Below are 18598 nucleotides of genomic sequence, written 5' to 3'. Positions count from 1 at the left end.
TTTAATTTGTTTATGCACTTATAGAAAAAACAGACTCTTCACTTTTAATATTTAATTGCTAATAAAAAGTTTTTTCTCTGATTATTTTTTTCAACTCGATCAATTTTTAAAAACAACCGAATAATTACGGGAAAAATACGGATAAATATTGATCTAATCCCAGCTGTTTTTGTTGCTAAATTTTGGGTATAATACAAGTACTTTACATATGCAACTACTAATGTAGTAATGTATTTCTTGTCTGGTATCAAGTTGTATCAAGTATGTAAGAAATGGCAAGAAATATCGAATTGTACAACATTAAAATTAAAACAATTACTGCTTATGCCTAGTGACTGTCAATTGTCAAATGTCAATGACTGTAATGTAGACTTTATTTACATTAGTTTAATAACAAATATTTCTAACATGAATTAAAAGAAAATAAATAAAAATAATGGAATTTGGAATATTTGCTGCTCGTCGTTCATCAAGCAGACAACGTTGTTGTATAGAAATCTGTCGTTCACGTTCAGATAAAAATTTAAATTTACGTTATCATACTTTTCCAAAAGAAAATGAATCATTTGTCAGTGTTATTAATTCATTTGGTCGTGTAGAAAAAGTTGATAGATGTAAAGCATGGAAAGAAGCTTGTAAATTAAAACAAGTAACTCGTTCAACAAGAATTTGTTCATTACATTTTTCAAGAGATGATTACATACTACCAGGTAAAAAAATATAATTAACAATTGTAATAACAGCTATTATATTTTATTATTTCATTTGCAGATGTTCATACAACTCGAAGACATTTAAAAAAAACAGCAATACCTAAACATAATTTAATTAATCAAGAGGCATTGAAAAATTGTGAAATTGGTAAAATGAATAAGACACGCTCTGATCAATCAGAGGAAGAAAATGATGAAAATTTAGAAGAAGATGAAGAAATGATTGTACCAGAAGAACATGATATTAGTTGTGAGAATGAAGATGTTATTGATGTCAAGACAGAAATACTTTTAACAGATAAAAATAAAGAAGATCCATCATTGATAAAATTAACCGACATTGAAACAACTGAAGAATCATCTAAAACTGTTGAAAATATTCCTGTAATTCCTCCATTGAATCAAATTTATTTTGCAATTTCTCCATCATTTATAACGCCAACTGTTGTTCCACCAAAATCTGTAAAAGATGCTCAAATGCAAGTAAATACTGATGACATTGTACCAAAATTTACAAGATTCATCACCAGTGATAGTGAGTTGAAAGTAGCAACTGGTATTGAATCATTTGCTGTGCTCAATAAAATTGCAAAAATTGTTAAAACATCAAATGATTATAAATTTGAACAGACAAGTAGCCGAATGAATACAAGAGATAGAATTATCATGACAAGTATTTGGTTAAAACAAGATTTATCATATAGTTTTTTATCTGTTATGTTTAAAGAGTATTCAGCACACAGATGTCAACAAGTTATTTCTAATATGATTAATGTATTAGCTGAATGTTTAAAAGACATTGGTAGTAAACAAGTTCATCGTTTTAATAAAAAAAAACAAATATTTAGAGTTTTTGAAACAAAAATACCAACAAGACTTGCATCAATTGTTGATAATATTACTATTGTTATATCAGCTATTTTAAATTTAAATACAAGTTCAGATGATGATGATGACTCTGACAAGGATAAGGATAAATAAATAGAAGCATAATTTTAAAAGATTTAAAAAATGTACAGTTTTACTAATTTATGTTTAACGTTACAAAATTTTCACTTAAATATTATGTGTTTTTTTTAATTTTAGTTTTGTTTTTTATTATCTATAAAAAGTATAAATATATATAATTGAATGAATATTAAATTTTTGGATTGATATTTTTATTTTTATTAGTTATTATTACCTTTTATGGATTCATCTTGTGTAAAATAATATATTTTCTATTAAAAGTCTAGAAAAAATTAAACAACTATTTAAGGTATGTTAAGCAATAGTCCTTAATCGAAAATTCAACCTACCTAGTGCTGCCAATTTTCTATGTGTGCATATATCGGTGTGTGTACATATGTAATATGTACTAGTGTATGTATATAAATAAATACCATGTGTTAATTTGTAAAAAATAAAAAAATACATTTATTTATTACAAGGATCTCTTTACTCCCTAATTTAAATCTGTAAAAAATTATATTTTGTTTTAGGAAGAACAAAAAAGTTTTATTAAAAACAATAATATTTAAAATTGAAATTAAATTTGACAAGTCATAAAAATATTAATATCATTAAAAAACACTCAAGTAAAATATGTCTACTGTAATAAAATTATCTAACTACATAATAAAAAAAACATCAAATGCTGAAGAAGTATTTAAAGGTTTAAATGGTGTATTTTGTGTTTATAAACCAGCTGGTGAATCAAGAATTAAAACTAAACAAAAAATACTCAGGAATATCTGTAGAGGTAAATTTCAAAACAACCAAAAACAACAATGATGATATATTACTAACAAATTAATTTTTAGACATGACTGAACTTGAAGTACGTCCACCAGAAAACTTTGTACGTATTGAAGGTGAAACAGATTCAAAATTAACAGTTAATGTTGAGCAAAGTTATGCTGATCATCCCCTGGTTGTTGGTCCTCGTTATCAACCTGAAGACTTTCGAATTAAAGAAGCACATGATATGTCAACTGATATGTCAGGAATACTACTTTTAGGACTTAACAAAGGCTGTGGATTGATTAAAAAAATTAAAGAATCAAAACCAATGAGATTTTTTAAAGTACATGGAATTTTAGGACAAGCAACTGATAATTATTTTATTGATGGTAAAATATTAGAAAAATCAAGTTACCAACATGTCAAGAGACATCACTTGGATATGATATCAGCTTCAATGCAATCATCTCATCAAAGAAAAATGTTTGAGTAAGTTTAAATTTTTTATTGTTGTATAACTATATATTGCTCAAAGATACTTAATTAATTTTAATTTTATTTATTTAGAGTATCTGGTGTTCATATTCAATCACAGACTGCTTATGAATTAGCTGTTCAAGGACCAATAAGACCAGACGATGACAGAATTCCTATGGTTTATTCAATAAAATGTATTGATTTTAATCCTCCAGAATTTACTCTAGGTAATTTTGTTGTTAGCTAAAATTATATATTTTTAAATGAATAATAATTAATGATAAATTATTTCAACAGAAATTGTATGCATAAACGAGGATGATTTATTTATTAAATCTATAATTCATGCTCTTGGTATTGAAGCAAGAACAACAGCAACATGTACTAAGCTGCAATGTTTCCAGTACGGGGTATTTAATCTAAATGCAGCACTTATAAAGCGTGATTGGACTCTTCCTTATATATCTGATTGTATATTAAGATCTAGACGTACATTAGCAAGACACAGACATATATTCAAACAAGATGATCCAATATTACGTGATTATTTTAATCAAGAGCCAAAAAACTCAAATGAATCTTTAAATAATCAAAAATAAATACTGTTATTTTTTTTTTATTTTGTAAATAAACAATTAAAAGTTTAAATAATTATATTAATCATGTTTATTAAACATTTGTCATGATATTTGATGTTTTATATTGTTCAGGAATATTATCGTCATCACTATTTATATTTTTATCATTAAAATATTGTCTACGTGGTCGTTTTTCATGATATCTTCTTGAATTATCATCTTCGTCAGATGTTCTATCACTTGATCTTTTACGTTTATGATTTGTTTTATCAATAGAATCAAGACTCATTGTTGATTCACTGTGTTTTTCACTTCTTCTACGACTATCATAATTATCATAACGATCACGTGATTTACTATCATAATTTTTATACTTATCACAACTACGACTTCTTTGTTTTGTTTGATCATCATCATAATTTCTTCTTTCATATTGTTTTGGTTTTGTTCTTGGCCACTGTTGCATTTTCATACTTTTAGCAATAACACGTTTTTGATGATCAAGTTGAGGAAATAAATCTTGTGATTTTTCAAGTGCTTCTTTTGCTGAATTCATTTCAGCTTCTTGAATACTGTGTCCAGATGCTTTAGCAAGTCGTTTACCTTGAAAATAAACAGCAACAGTATATACACGAGTATTTGTTGGTCCTTTGCATTCAATAACTTTGTAAACAGGTATATCTGGTTCACCACCATCCATTGTTCTTAGTGTTAGACAACACTGTTGAAGTTTACTTTTTGGATCATTCCAATCTTGATTCATAATAAAATCTTGCAATCGAGGAAAGAAACAAACATTACAAAAAATAAGACAATGAGTTAGACCTTTGTCAACATAAAGTGCACCTAAAAATGCCTCAAGCAAATCAGCTCTGTCTTTTGTTTTTAATTCAGCTTTTGGATTACCATAGAGTGCATATTGTGTCATACCAAGATCATCACAAACAACTGCTTGAGTTTTATTGTTAACCAATGAACTTCGTAATAATGATAAATGACCCTCATGATGTTCAGGAAAAAATTTATAAAGATATTCCGAGACAATAAGTTGAAGAACAGTATCACCAAGAAATTCTAATCGCTGATTTGATCCAAGTGTTAAATTTGTATATCCAATACTACGATCAGTGAATGCTCTAGCAAGTAATCTTATATGAGTAAATTCAACTCCAATTGATTCTTCAAATTTTGTTAATTTTTGTAGCAATTCAAAGCTTGGAATCCATTGTCTATCACCAAGTGGTTCTTGTTCTTGAAGTGGATGTTTTGGATAATTTTTCCAGACTGATGATAATTCAGCTTCTTTCTTAAATAGTGTTTCACCAAAAACATTATCAGCAACATTTATTCCACCATCAAGAAATAGTGAGCCCATTAATGCCTCAAAACAATTTGCCATTGCATGACGTAATTCAAGATCATGACAAAGATCACTACCATGAGCATACAGCATGTATTCTTCTAAATTTAATTTTTTTGCTAAAACAGCAAGATGTTGATTTTGTACAATTGCTGCTCTATATGTTGCTAAGCCACCCTCCTCAAGATCAGGAAACATATGAAAAAGATGTATTGATGTTAAAAATTCAACAACAGCATCACCAAGAAATTCCAATCGTTCATTGTGAGCAATTGATGATTCTGTTTCTCGTCTTGCTCCAAATCTTGACATAATATTTATCAAAGTATTTATACCACGTTTTCTTGTATTTAAATAATGAATTCTTCTATCACCATATTCTGGTTGACTTATTCCACAATTTGTCAATGAATTTCTTGCATGATCTGGATTAGTACCAAAATTTTCACGATAACTTGGATGTGTAAGTGCTAATTGAAGAAAATATCTATTTTTAAATTTATATTTTAATTTTTTTTCAAGATTATCAAGAGATTTATGAAATCTTAAATGACAAACAAGTACAGGTATCAACATTGCATGTTGAACAATATCACACATAATTCCAGTACGATAAAAACCTTCAGAGCTTACATCAACAGTAACATCACGTTTCATTTTACTTTGTGTTCGTAATTCTTGCAATTTATTTTCTTTGGCTTCTAATTTTCTTTTATCTTCAAAAGATGGCTTTGGCATATTTGCAAGAAGATGACGAAATTTAACATAATCTCTCCAGGCTTTTTGATAATCAGCATTACCAGCATAACTAAGCTGTGGTGGACGAATTCCAAAATGTACAATATCTGGATATGCAATAACACCAGGTGGTTGTACACCTTGATTTCTATCCAATTGATCAACACGAACACTACAAGGTTTTTTGCCTGGATATGTTACAACCATACCTTTAACTTCATCAGCATAATTTTGCCATTTGTGTTGAGGCAAAGCAATAAGACTTGGCAAATCATCAGCATCAATTAATAAAGTATTTGATTTAAGAAGATAATTCAATACTTCATTCATTGATAATATTTCTTGTCCTTTATCTGGCAAATCACGTACAAAACGTGGCATAAAATGAAATTGTCCACAGCCACTTTTATCATCAACAGAGTGTAAATCAAAATCCATTAATTCAAGTATTTCTTTGAATAAATAATCTTGAAAATAATCAAGTTCTAATATTGTAAAATTTTCTGGTAATTTTTCTTCAATATATAATATTGTATATTCAATATTAAAACGTATAACTTTACATGTTGGTAATTTAACAAGTGGAAAATGTGATAACATTGAAAAACCTTCAAATATAAATTCATGTTCATCATGTTTTATGATTGTTGGTGTTTTAGTTAAAAAATTTGTTGGTGGACTTATTGTTATTCTATAGTGATATAATTTATCAGCATTATTTGAATTTGGATCACATCTATGTACTTCACTTTCACCAGCATAAATACCATGTCTAATACCAGAACGTTGTGATTTTGCACTACATCGACACAATGGACCATCATTCATTTCACCAGGATCATTAAACCACATTTCAGGATGTAACCTTTGTGGATGTTGTTTTTTTGCCATTAATTCTTCCATTGTTCTGTCATCCTCATCCATGGAACTATCACTATCTGATGAGCTACTGTTATTACAAACCTCAGATTTATGTCGACAAAGTCTTGCTCTATTTTTACGTAGTGGTGGTTCATAGTGTGGATGCTTTAAACGTTCTCTTGATGCACGATCCAATAAAACATCTTTAAATTTATCACATAAGTTACATAATTTTTTAGTACCTCTTACTATTTTTGTATTTTTATCATCTCGAGTATAATACAAATCAGCTGGTGCTGTTCGTGTCCATGCTTTTCTTTCAAATTCATGTATACCATCTGGTCCAAGTTCATCCATTTTTCGTTCAATATCTTTACTTGTTGCACAGTAATTTTTTCTGTAAATTTAAATTATTTTTTATTTGATATTTGTAAAATTTTGTTTTATATTTTTTAAACTTACCTGTATTTTTCTAATAATATTTCTCTTTCTGTTAAGTCTTTTTTTTCCTTAGAAATTGTACTTCTAGAAGAATATTTTGACGATGAATCTCGTGATGACTCTCTGGATCTTGATCTTTTTCTTGATCTACTAGAGAGTGTTCGATCAACGCTACTTGATGATCGATAAGATGAATAATGATTTTCTGAAGGTACTGATTTTTCTCGATAATATGATTTATTATTGTCATTATTACTCTGATAATTACTGGATGACCTATTGCTTTGTGTATTATTTTGTGAGAAGGACTTGGACCAAGAACAGTTTGAACTATTATTTTGTTTGTCATTTTGTTGTTGCTGATTATAGAATTGTCGCCATTCAGTTGTATTATTGTCTGATGATGATGATGATGCTTGCCATGTGGCTGTTGTTGAATTTTGTTGCCAGTTTGATTGTGTTGATGATGATGGCACATATGTATTTATTTTATTCAAATTTTGGTGAGGATAAGCTTGGGCATATGGATTTGTGTGCTGCTGATTTTGATAAACTGGAGGAGGATAATTATAAAAAGGTTCTGTCTGATAAACTCCTGTTACCGTTGGTATTGGTTGTGATGTTGATGGTGGTGGTAGCGATGGCTGATATACTCCAAGAGGATGTTGATAAACTGTTGATTTATTTTGATGATGAGGTAAAGCGTTTATTGGTGGTGGTGGAACAGTAAAATTTGGTGGTGGTTTTGATAAATCTGGTAGTGGCAGTGGTAGTTGATGCATTGAATAATATCCTTGACCATTTTGCACATTGTTCCAGTTGTAATTATTTCCTTGTTGTGAATTTGGCAGCATGTTAATTATCAAAATAAATTTAATACTTTTATTATTTTTCCAAATACAATATACTTTGGATAAACCTGCTGGTAAAATTTTAATAGTTTTATTTTTTAAATAAATTAATATTTATATTATGAAACTATAAACTTATAAATTTATTTTGTTTGTTGATAAATAGTATTATTTATCCACTATAGTGCTAGGTCAGTAAAGTACTGGTAAAAAAGGTTGGGTCCATATTGTTGTCAGTGGCTTTAGTGGTGTAAACACGTACATAATGTTGTGCAATTTTCATTAATCAAAAAATTATTTTTTTTTTTATAATTAATACAATAATTTCCAATAAAATTTTATTGCATATTCAAATTTACCATAGAATAATCTATAGGTATATTCTATAATAAAAAAAAAAAACTTGAAAATTCAAAAATTAAATATTTAAATTTGAATATTTTATATTTATATTTATTTTATAGGTATTTATTTTTGACAATATAAAATACTATCAATATAAATATTAATAATTATTATTAATATAAATATTAGAATTTAACAGAATTGAGCTTTAAAATCAACTATAGTTATTACTGGTTAATAAACGTCAAAAAAATAAATAACCGGCTAATTAACAGCTGTACTGACAGTTGTGTTTACTGTTCAAGTTTTACAACTCTGCTGGTCAGTCTGATTGAGTCTGATCTTCTTGGGTTTATAAAAAACAAGGTACATTCCACTCGTTAAATTCATAATAAAAATAACAATATGTAATTATGATTTTATAATTATTCGAAAAAGTCAAAGTTATTTGTAATTTTTGAATTCAACAATACCATCAATAAACCTTAACAAATTTTATATTTATTATTTTATTAATTTATCTTTTCTTTTTATCTAAAAAATACTCAAAAATAGGTTAGCAATCGTGATTCAGTTTTATTATTATTTAATGCATATTATATAACATAAAAAAATAAACAATTATAAAATTTTATTAAGTACAGTTTGATTGATGGCCAATAAATTAATAAATGATTTGTAAAATTCAACAGAAGATGCTGCGTTTAACATTGTTGATGAGACAAACCAGTCTGTCAAATGGCAGACTGGGTATTGCTGGTATAAAAACAACAGCAAAAACATTACAAGCTAATCAAGATTTAATTGAAGTATTTATTGATGATAAACCAGTTCATGTACCACCTGGTACAACAGTACTACAAGCAGCAGCTAAAATTGGTATTGAAATACCAAGATTTTGTTATCATGAACGTTTAGCTGTAGCTGGTAATTGTCGTATGTGTCTTGTTGAAATTGAAAAACAAATGAAACCAGTTGCTGCTTGTGCAATGCCTGTTATGAAAGGTTGGCGTATTAAAACAAATTCTGATTTAACACGTAAAGCACGTGAAGGTGTTATGGAATTTTTACTTGTTAATCATCCACTTGATTGTCCAATATGTGATCAAGGTGGTGAATGTGATTTACAAGATCAAAGTATGGCATTTGGTAGTGATCGTTCACGTTTTACTGATATTGAATTTACTGGTAAACGTGCTGTTGAAGATAAAGATATTGGTCCACTTGTTAAAACAACAATGACACGTTGTATACATTGTACAAGATGCATTAGATTTGCATCTGAAATTGCTGGTATTGATGATCTTGGAACAACTGGACGTGGAAATGATATGCAAGTTGGAACATATGTTGAAAAAATGTTTTTATCTGAATTATCTGGTAATATTATTGATCTTTGTCCAGTTGGAGCATTAACAAGTAAACCATATGCATTTGTTGCAAGACCATGGGAAACAAGAAGAACAGATAGCATTGATATTTCTGATGCTGTTGGTAGTAATATTGTTTTATCAAGTAGAACTGGTGAAGTATTACGTGTTTTACCTCGTGTTAATGAAGAAGTCAATGAAGAATGGATATCAGACAAAGCTAGATTTGCATATGATGGTTTAAAACGTCAACGTTTAATAACACCAATGATTAGAATTAATGATAAATTAACAAATGTTGAATGGGAAGATGCACTTCTTGCTGCTGCTCGTGCTCTTCATAATGTACCATCTGGTAAAAGTGCTGTTATTGCTGGTAAACTTGCAGATGCTGAGGCTCTTATAACTATGAAAGATTTACTTAATAAATTGGGTGGTGAAACACTGTCAACTGAACAAAAGTTTCCAAATGAAGGATCAGGCATTGATTTTAGAAGTAACTATTTATTAAATAATAAAATACAAAATGTTGAAGAAGCTGATGTTGTTATTCTCATTGGTACTAATCCAAGATATGAAGCACCACTTGTAAATACTAGATTGAGAAAAGGATATCTTCATGGTGAACAAAATATTGCATTGATTGGACCAAAAGTTGATCTCACTTATGACTACGAGGTAATTGATTGATTAAAATTAAAAAATTATTATCATAATACTTTTTTATTTATTTTTTTTAGCATTTGGGAGAATCACCAAGTATTATTGATCAACTTAAAAATGGACAAGTATTTAGCTCAGCACTGAAAAATGCTAAAAAACCAATGATTATTTTGGGTGCTGATCAATTAACAAGAAAAGATGGGGCTAAAATTTTATCAGCAACTCAAGAATTGGCAAAAACTCTTGGAGATAACGCGAAAGTAAGTTAACTTTTAATTTTACTTTATTTGCTCTATTGACCAATATTTATTTAAAAATAATCATAGACTCCAGCTGATTGGAAAGTATTGAATGTGTTGCACACAAATGCATCACAAGTTGCTGCACTTGATCTTGGCTACTGCAATACCCTGGAATGTATAAAAACTCAACAACCAAAAGTACTATTTCTCCTTGGTGCTGATGATGCAAATATAAAAAAAGAAGATTATCCAAATACATTTATTATTTATATTGGTAGTCATGGTGATAATGGTGCAACAATTGCTGATGTTGTACTTGCTGGTGCAGCATATACTGAAAAAACTGGTACGTATTCAAATACAGAAGGTAGAGCACAACAAACTGGAGCAGCAATAACACCACCTGGATTAGCAAGACCAGACTGGAAAATAATACGTGCATTGGCTGAATTTTCTGGTGTTGAATTACCATATGACACGATACAAGATGTACGTGCTAGACTTGAAGAAGTTGCACCACACTTGGTTAGATATGGTGAAGTTGAACCAGCAAATTTCTTTGCTCAAGCACTTGAGTTATCAAAGAAAACTGGTGGTACTTTTCTACAAGATCCAGTTGATATTAAACAAAAAACACTTGATCAATTCTTTATGACTGATGTTATATCAAGAGCATCACCAACAATGGCCAAGTGCATACAGGCTGTTGTCAAACAACAAACTGCTCAGGCTTAATTGAAATATATTTATAAACCCTTTTTTTTTTTTTTCTTTAAATAAAATTATGTATAGTTAAAAAGAATTTTGTTGTCGATAATTTTAAAACAATAGTCAGTAAATATAACTGACATCTATATAGTTAGTCGTTTAATATTATTAGTAAATAAAACTCTTGAAATTAATATTTTAATTTTTTATTTATAAATCTTTTATTATATTAATCTTTGCTAGAATCCAATTGTTCATCCAATTCACCTGAACTCTCGTCTGACTCGATCTTGAAAAAAATTAATTATTATTATTTATTTAATTTATTTAAAATTTTTAAATTTATAACAAGACTTACCTTTTCACCAAGTAAAGCTAACTTTGTTTTATATTCGTGAATTTTTTTATCCTGATCAGCCAACAATTCCAAAAGATCATCTTGATCTTTCTTTAATTTATCAAGTTCACTACATTTATCATTCAATAATTTTTCATTAATAGTAGAATTATTTAGCTGACTTGTTAGCTCATTAATTTTATCATTTAAATTTTTAACAAGATCATCATTATTATTTTGTTTTTCAATATTATCATCATTTAAATTTGTTTGAGCAGCACGTAAAACAATATTTTGATCTCTAAGATGACAAATTTCCAATTGTAATTCATTAATTTTACTTTCAAATTTCATTTTATCATCAATAATGTCATCATTAATTTTTTTCAATTGTTTTATTTCCATATCTTGTTGACGTATTAAATCTTTATATTGTTGTAAAAGTGCTGTACTATTATTTGTTTCATCGGAATTATTTGTTTCAATTTGACTTCCTTTCATGACACTGTCAGTTATTGTTGCTTCAAGTGTTTTTAATAAACGACAAAATTCATGATCAAGTAATAAATCATCTGGTACTTTAACTGATGGTTGTGGATGTTTCAACGTACGTGAATATATTTCATGTCTAGTAATACCACAAATTGCATCTTGAAAACGTTCAATGCCAATTCTATTTTCAATTAAATTACATAATTTATCTTTAGTATAATTATCAACTTGATTATCATTAAAATGTACACAAATACCAATTAAAAATGCACACATACTTTGTATTAATATTTCATTTAAATCATCATTATTATCATGAGCTGATAGTAAAGCTGTTAAATATGTTATTGATGAATCAATACTAACAAATGCTTTAACTGCCATTGGACAATATGCTGTCCATCTACAAAGTAAAATAAGTAAACCAAGTTTACTTTGTGATTTATTACCTTGTTGAAGTAGCATAACACATTGTTGCATTAATGTTACTGGTGGTTTTCCAATATTTGTTGCCAATAAAACACGTAAAAGTTGTTCTTTTTGCATTCTATTATCATCAATAAGTGCATGTGATAATGCAACTGATGATAACCAATTTGATAATGTATCTGATGAAAATAAACCACCACATAATAATTGTCCAGTTGTCAATGATGGTGCTTCATTACTTTGTGGTAATAAAGTTTGTACCATTTGTATTTGTCCTTCTTCATTTTTATATAAAAAACATTGAAAACAATATAAAACAGCACATCTAAGATGAAATGGTTGTTTTTCATTAACCATTGACATTAAAAGTACAACAATTGCTGGTCTTGGTGGACTACTTGGTGCCATAACATTTGCTAATAATTCTTGATTAACAGTATTACCTCTTATAACTTCAGCAACAGCATTTATTGTTTCTGTTAATACATCAGCTGGTACACCACTTGCCATAAGAATATCACAAAGTGATTGTAATAAATTACATGCTTTCATTATTTTTTGACATGATGATACAATTTGTGCTGAACAACTTGGTGCAACTAATGCACGTATAACTTGTACCATACAATGTACATTTGCAACTTTTTGAGGACTCCAACCATTTTCTTCTAAATCTGGTGGTAGCTGAAACATTGGTGTTAATCGTTGAATATAACTACCTTCTTTAAAAAAATTTTGATTGCTAACATTGCCTTTTAATAAATTTAACATTAATAAAAGACAATCTTCAACAATAATTCCACCCTCAGCTCCACCTTCTTGAATAATAACATCAAATATTCTATCAAATGCATTTTCAAATGCAACAATTTTTTGTATATTTGCATTTCCTTTTGTCAATTGTATAAGTAAAAGTAAAGCATCATTTCTAATGACTTCTCTTGTATCACTTAATAAATCCATTAATTTTGACACACCCATTGGACTTATTAAAATTATTTCCTGTATGTCCTTGGGTCGATTAAATAATAAATTTGAGAGTAATTTAAGTGCTGGCCATCTTACACGAAAATCGAAATCTTCAAGTGATGCTAAAACAAGACCAACACTGTCTGATTGTTTTATAAATATTTCTGTAAACTGTTCACCAATTTTTGAGATGGGACCATGTGTATCAGCTGCAATATAATCATCATTACTATCATTTTTTTATATTAAATAATTATTTGAAATGCTTACCTTCATCATCAAATATTTCTGGATTAGTTATGTTACATAGTGTATCTAGAGCTAGTCCAATTATTTCACCATCTGCTCTATCCATTTCTAAAACTTGACGAAATGAATCCATACCCTGAGCACCAACCTCCAGTCGGTAGGTTCTTGAAAGAGCTTTAAGAGCTCGACAAGCATCACGACGATCATCTAAAAGACTTGATGATTGAAGTCGATCAACAAGACGTTCAACCTTTCAATAAAAAATATATTTTATTTCATTGAAGATGTTATTTTATTTTATTTTTAATCTCACTGTATCGGCACCGGTTGGCTGACTTCCTGGTTCTGGAGCACCAAGTACAGACTTTAAACCACTTTTAAAATATTCCATTTTAATTATATTTTTATAATTTTAATTTGTCAATAATAATATTATGGCGATGTCATATAGTAGAAAGTTAGAAAAAAAAAAACATACACGTCACAAGGCTGACATATTGAAATAAATAATAGCAGCCATTGTTTGTTTACAAATGAATATGTAAAGGTTTGTGTACATCATATGAGATCCAACAATTTCAAGATGGTAAGATACCATGTAAAATATACTGTATCTTACATGACATTTTTCAGTTTATTTTTCACTTGTCAGTTGTCACAGTTGTCAGTGAGAAAATTGGAGCAAACTAACAAATTTTCACTCCGGAATTTTTCATAATATAAAATATTTATATCATTTTATATTGTATTAATTTTATTACTGTATCGAACGTGGAAATTTCAAGTACGTTGTATTGATATGAAGTAACAGTACTGTACATTTAAAGTATCTACATTGATCTACATACAACAAATTTGAGGGCGTAAATCTCCTTTTTGTCACTTTTATTTTTGATAGAAAAAATTACTAATTATTAATTAAATAAAAAACCAAATAATATATAATAAATAATGGCAAGTATCTTAATTAATTCTACAAGTTCTGAAAGAATAAACTTGACGTTTAAGTGTAAAATTGATAGTTTTTTTTTTCCATTGTTTATTAGACATATGACATAAATAATTTGTCAATATTTGTGATAATAATTGTTGTATTAATTTTGTTTTAAATAGATTCGATTTATTCTTATTCAAAATCGTGCTGGCAAAACTAGACTTGCTAAGTGGTACATGAATTTTGATGATGATGAAAAACAAAAATTGATTGAAGAAGTTCATGCTGTTGTTACTGTCAGAGATGCAAAACATACAAATTTTGTTGAGGTAAATTTAAAACAATTACTTAAAACAATTACATATCTATATTGATCAATTTATCTTTATATATTTATTTTAATTTACAGTTTAGAAACTTTAAAATTGTATACAGACGCTATGCAGGTTTATACTTTTGCATTTGTGTTGATGTCAATGACAACAATCTTTGTTATCTCGAAGCAATACACAATTTTGTTGAAGTTTTGAATGAATATTTTCACAATGTTTGTGAACTTGATCTAGTCTTTAATTTTTACAAGGTAATTTATTTATAATAAATGGTTTTTTTCTTGTTTTTATTAACAATTATTTCAATGATTATTTTTAGGTTTATACTGTCGTTGATGAGATGTTTTTGGCTGGTGAAATTAGAGAAACCAGTCAAACTAAAGTTTTAAAACAATTGTTGATGCTTAATTCATTAGAGTAGTTTCTACTACTATTATTATTGTTATTAATTTTCATTCCAGCATTATTATTAATCTCTTCAAGTATGATAGATGAAATATTAGAAGAAGAAAATATTGACAATTTATCAAAACCTTCGAGTCATCTTCAATAAATGATACAAATTTTTATGTAATTTTCTGATTTTTTTTTCTTTTTTTTTTTTTAATATACTGTATATTATATATATTACTCAATAGACTCGTTATTGTCGAGTATTTATTTAAATTAATTTAAAATAAACGTGAATATATTCATTTAAAATATTCAATGTCTATAATTTTTTTTTTTTTTATATTCGCATTTTTGTGGGGGAACCACAGTGTTGGTACAGAAGAATTTTACAAGAAAAAATTATTGATAAAATATATATATTTGATTATATAATATAATAATAATATGTTTAATCAAAAATTGTGGGGAGTAGAAGGTTCTGCTAGGTTATCAAAGGGTTATCGTAACAATGATTATCACAAGAAAAAAATATCAATGCTTGTAGTTGCGACGACCCCTGTAACATATATCGCGCATCGCTTCGCTTCGATACGCCTCGAATATTCAACTTGTAACATTTATATAAGACTATATTTTAATTCCATTTTTTTAATATACATTTTATGATTAGTAATTTTCATTTTTTAATTAACTAATGATGTCTTTGGTTGAAAAGCTTGTCAAATTTTTAATTAATTTTATTAGTAATTTTAAAAAAATTACATGGCGATTTTTTTTTATAAATTTATTTAACTAGAAATAATTTTAAGCAACGATTACATAATATTGTCAGAAAATTTAAAAAACGAAAAAACAAACGGTGGGAAAAACACGAAAAATATTCTCCGGAGTACCCCGGTAATTTCACGCGAGTCAAGGTTTTGGGGTTCCCCGAATATTCACCGGAATTTTATCGGTATTTTCAAAATTCTCTCAGTGTGATAATGGCAAATTTAATAAATATACAATATAAAGATTACAACTAAAATAATTCTTAAAACTTGCATGAGGCACAAAAATATAAAATATGAAAAATACGGTTTCGTTTGGAGACCTAAACTTATATATACGAGTCAGTGTCGTAATCACACTAGTCTCATTGTTGATGATCACACGTCGTCATCATGACCCAAGTTCAATGAATTATTTAGAATATGTGACGTACGAGGATATTTATGATCGTTAGATTAAATTCAAATAGAAATAGAAGTTTAAATCTTAATTATACAATAACAAAATTAACGTTTCTATTTATCAGTAAATTTAGTTTTTATTTAAGTAAAATATACATATTATTTTATATAATATTTGAAAATTATGAAATGATATGTATATTTTACTTGAATAAAAATTCTATAGAAAAAAACTTTTTTTTAATAAATATTAATTAGACGTGCAATAGAATACTAATTGAAAAAATCTGAGTTCGAAACAAGAAAAAATTCATCAAAAAAGCCACGTGCGTCGGCGGCAATAATACAAAGAAGAGGAAATGCAGACAAGTAAAAAATAAATGGGGTAAGATTGTCATGAAGGCGGATCCCGTAATTAAGAGTGTCTCTAAAACCTGACAGACATCAGGCATATTGCTCTATGCAGGAGCGACAAAAAAGAAAAGACTATATGATCATAAACGACATTTCAGTATCCTCTCATCTGGACTCAAAAAATATGTACAAATAGTGACACATGCTAAAGCAAATAGTTGTCAAAAAAATAAAAAAACAAAATTGTCGGCATTTTGAAATGTACAAACCGCACTAGTCACACTACAATTGAATTTTATTTACAAACATTATTAGGGTTTCGTTTTGCGCATTTTTTATCAGACAAACTTTATCAAGAAAAAATTTATAGAAAATTGATAATTAATATTTTATTTTTAAACACTATATTAGTAACTAGAGAATGATTTATAATTTTATTTTTTTCCAATTTTTAAAACCTGCAGGATTTATAGAAAATTTATTTGCAAAAAAAATAATATAATGAAAACACGCTTTTTCGGTATTTTAGATGAATGACATTCATGTCTTTGGAGCTTCACCAAACACTGTCGGGTTATACTCTATTTTAATTTATTCTTTTTTAGCAAAAGAGACGAAACACCGACGTACAACACACATTAACGCTTCAGCAATATTCCAAGTTTGCATGGCGGAACGCCCTAACTTCCAACAAGTCGACTTGCCTTGAAAGAACTGAGAAATTCGCGGTTACTCTGCAAATTTTCTTTTCTCTGCAATTTTTTTTCGCAAAATCTTATTGAAATTGAAAAAATTAAGTTTTTTTTTTTTTAGTATACATAATACAGTTTGCTTTTTTTTTTTTGTCAATGATCATTAAGTCAAGTGTCAAGTTTTCTTATCTCAATTAATTGCACTATGTTTTTTTCGTGCAAAATATTATTCGATCCAAGATATTTGCCTTCTTTATTAATAAATAAAATAATTATTTTACAAATTATTTCCACACAGAAAAAGGAACATTAATTTATACACAACGAGCATCAGTGCGTAATTATGTCAAGATGTCAATTTAAATATGTTCATATATAAATGTATTGGCATGTAATAAATTTGTTGAAAGCTCTATACATTATTGAACTATACACGGAGAAAAATTTTCAGAAAATTTTGCTATGGCACCATATCATTGAGGGTCTATCTTCTGACTATTAAAATACTTACAATCATGTTAACAAAAGAAAACAATTTTTGCTTTGAAAAATTAAAATGTACCATAGCAATTTATATAATGTTTTTTTTTTTTCTATGTTCAGATAAAAAATGTTCAGATAAAATGTCTATACATGTAGACATCCATATATTTTTTAAACTAAACAAAATATTCAATTGAAATGTTTCTACTTAATTGAACACCACAGAACAAACACGTTATTTTCAAATGGATAAATAAACCCCAAGTCTATACCCCATAAGTCCATTATCCTTGTTTTTTTTTTAACTTTTTAAAATAAATTAAAAAAACAAAAAAAAAACTATAGCTATACATTATTTTATATTACTTTTTTTTTTTTATTATATATATGAAAAAAAAAAATAAAAATTGAATTTTTGTGGGCTGAGAAACTATAAAACTAGCACCGAAAAAATAAAATAAAAACGGGGTGTCGATGTAAACTGACACGTTTTTCTTGTGAATGTGGCGGTATTTTGTTTGGAACTCGAGGTCATTTGGCGGTTTTGTCACTTGACTACTGACTAGAGTTTTTAGCTTGTAAGTGGACTATGGAAATCTTCAAATTTCAAAGGTTTTTTAACCGATATATATATTACTTGTTCGTTAAAAAAAAAAGTATAAAATAATAAATAAATATTAATTTACATATATT

At 27.8% G+C, this 18598-nt stretch overlaps 6 protein-coding genes across 7 annotated transcripts; 4 read left to right on the top strand and 2 right to left on the bottom strand.

Moving 5' to 3' along the window:
* Positions 1-180: 180 nt before the first annotated feature.
* On the top strand, positions 181-1856 carry LOC122857740. Its single transcript, XM_044160081.1, has 2 exons — positions 181-710; positions 772-1856. The coding sequence occupies exons 1-2, from the start codon at positions 437-439 to the stop codon at positions 1692-1694; spliced, it is 1197 nt and encodes a 398-aa protein (XP_044016016.1). The 5' UTR covers positions 181-436; the 3' UTR covers positions 1695-1856.
* Positions 1857-1902: 46 nt separating this feature from the next.
* On the top strand, positions 1903-3559 carry LOC122857745 (mitochondrial mRNA pseudouridine synthase Trub2). Its single transcript, XM_044160087.1, has 4 exons — positions 1903-2454; positions 2516-2924; positions 3003-3139; positions 3210-3559. Exons 1-4 carry the CDS (start codon positions 2298-2300, stop codon positions 3509-3511), a joined length of 1005 nt encoding a protein of 334 aa, XP_044016022.1. The 5' UTR covers positions 1903-2297; the 3' UTR covers positions 3512-3559.
* On the bottom strand, positions 3519-7934 carry LOC122857726 (ribonuclease 3). The gene is made up of 2 exons (XM_044160058.1): positions 6912-7934; positions 3519-6846 (listed from the first exon to the last, which is right to left on the bottom strand). Exons 1-2 carry the CDS (start codon positions 7742-7744, stop codon positions 3582-3584), a joined length of 4098 nt encoding a protein of 1365 aa, XP_044015993.1. The 5' UTR covers positions 7745-7934; the 3' UTR covers positions 3519-3581.
* Positions 7935-7977: 43 nt separating this feature from the next.
* LOC122857730 (NADH-ubiquinone oxidoreductase 75 kDa subunit, mitochondrial) lies at positions 7978-11271 on the top strand. 2 transcript variants are annotated; one of them, XM_044160066.1, is made up of 5 exons: positions 7978-8117; positions 8206-8452; positions 8779-10134; positions 10197-10379; positions 10446-11271. In XM_044160066.1, the coding sequence occupies exons 3-5, from the start codon at positions 8782-8784 to the stop codon at positions 11094-11096; spliced, it is 2187 nt and encodes a 728-aa protein (XP_044016001.1). In that variant the 5' UTR covers positions 7978-8117; positions 8206-8452; positions 8779-8781; the 3' UTR covers positions 11097-11271. The 2 variants fall into 2 exon arrangements, with proteins under 2 accessions (XP_044016001.1, XP_044016002.1); XM_044160067.1 differs by lacking the exon at positions 7978-8117 and having other exon boundaries at positions 8433-8641.
* On the bottom strand, positions 11257-14072 carry LOC122857727 (general vesicular transport factor p115). The gene is made up of 4 exons (XM_044160060.1): positions 13859-14072; positions 13567-13795; positions 11428-13505; positions 11257-11358 (listed from the first exon to the last, which is right to left on the bottom strand). Exons 1-4 carry the CDS (start codon positions 13934-13936, stop codon positions 11299-11301), a joined length of 2445 nt encoding a protein of 814 aa, XP_044015995.1. The 5' UTR covers positions 13937-14072; the 3' UTR covers positions 11257-11298.
* Positions 14073-14155: 83 nt separating this feature from the next.
* LOC122857753 (AP-2 complex subunit sigma) lies at positions 14156-16170 on the top strand. Its single transcript, XM_044160095.1, has 4 exons — positions 14156-14499; positions 14659-14808; positions 14889-15062; positions 15131-16170. The coding sequence occupies exons 1-4, from the start codon at positions 14497-14499 to the stop codon at positions 15230-15232; spliced, it is 429 nt and encodes a 142-aa protein (XP_044016030.1). The 5' UTR covers positions 14156-14496; the 3' UTR covers positions 15233-16170.
* The last annotated feature ends 2428 nt before the right edge of the window (positions 16171-18598 follow it).

Source organism: Aphidius gifuensis, linkage group LG5 (assembly GCF_014905175.1).
Source record: "Aphidius gifuensis isolate YNYX2018 linkage group LG5, ASM1490517v1, whole genome shotgun sequence".
Lineage (NCBI taxonomy): Eukaryota > Metazoa > Arthropoda > Insecta > Hymenoptera > Braconidae > Aphidius > Aphidius gifuensis.
Note: the sequence above shows the minus strand (reverse complement) of the source record. Positions and strands in the feature narration are given on the sequence as shown.

What these genes read in the sequence shown, in the direction of transcription:
- LOC122857730 (XM_044160066.1), top strand. Translation starts at nt 8,782, where the DNA reads ATGCTGCGTTTAACATTGTTGATGAGACAAACCAGTCTGTCAAATGGC. An exon ending in ATCTCACTTATGACTACGAG is followed by an intron (nt 10,135 to 10,196) that starts GTAATTGATTGA and finishes TATTTTTTTTAG; the next exon opens with CATTTGGGAGAATCACCAAG. An exon ending in CTCTTGGAGATAACGCGAAA is followed by an intron (nt 10,380 to 10,445) that starts GTAAGTTAACTT and finishes AAATAATCATAG; the next exon opens with ACTCCAGCTGATTGGAAAGT.
- LOC122857726 (XM_044160058.1), bottom strand. Translation starts at nt 7,744, where the DNA reads ATGCTGCCAAATTCACAACAAGGAAATAATTACAACTGGAACAATGTG. An exon ending in ATATTATTAGAAAAATACAG is followed by an intron (nt 6,847 to 6,911) that starts GTAAGTTTAAAA and finishes TTAAATTTACAG; the next exon opens with AAAAAATTACTGTGCAACAA.
- LOC122857753 (XM_044160095.1), top strand. An exon ending in AACATACAAATTTTGTTGAG is followed by an intron (nt 14,809 to 14,888) that starts GTAAATTTAAAA and finishes TTTAATTTACAG; the next exon opens with TTTAGAAACTTTAAAATTGT. An exon ending in TAGTCTTTAATTTTTACAAG is followed by an intron (nt 15,063 to 15,130) that starts GTAATTTATTTA and finishes GATTATTTTTAG; the next exon opens with GTTTATACTGTCGTTGATGA.
- LOC122857727 (XM_044160060.1), bottom strand. Translation starts at nt 13,936, where the DNA reads ATGGAATATTTTAAAAGTGGTTTAAAGTCTGTACTTGGTGCTCCAGAA. An exon ending in AGCCAACCGGTGCCGATACA is followed by an intron (nt 13,796 to 13,858) that starts GTGAGATTAAAA and finishes TTTTATTGAAAG; the next exon opens with GTTGAACGTCTTGTTGATCG. An exon ending in AGAAATATTTGATGATGAAG is followed by an intron (nt 13,506 to 13,566) that starts GTAAGCATTTCA and finishes ATTATATTGCAG; the next exon opens with CTGATACACATGGTCCCATC.
- LOC122857745 (XM_044160087.1), top strand. Translation starts at nt 2,298, where the DNA reads ATGTCTACTGTAATAAAATTATCTAACTACATAATAAAAAAAACATCA. An exon ending in ACTCAGGAATATCTGTAGAG is followed by an intron (nt 2,455 to 2,515) that starts GTAAATTTCAAA and finishes ATTAATTTTTAG; the next exon opens with ACATGACTGAACTTGAAGTA. An exon ending in CATCAAAGAAAAATGTTTGA is followed by an intron (nt 2,925 to 3,002) that starts GTAAGTTTAAAT and finishes TTATTTATTTAG; the next exon opens with AGTATCTGGTGTTCATATTC.
- LOC122857740 (XM_044160081.1), top strand. Translation starts at nt 437, where the DNA reads ATGGAATTTGGAATATTTGCTGCTCGTCGTTCATCAAGCAGACAACGT. An exon ending in AGATGATTACATACTACCAG is followed by an intron (nt 711 to 771) that starts GTAAAAAAATAT and finishes TTTCATTTGCAG; the next exon opens with ATGTTCATACAACTCGAAGA.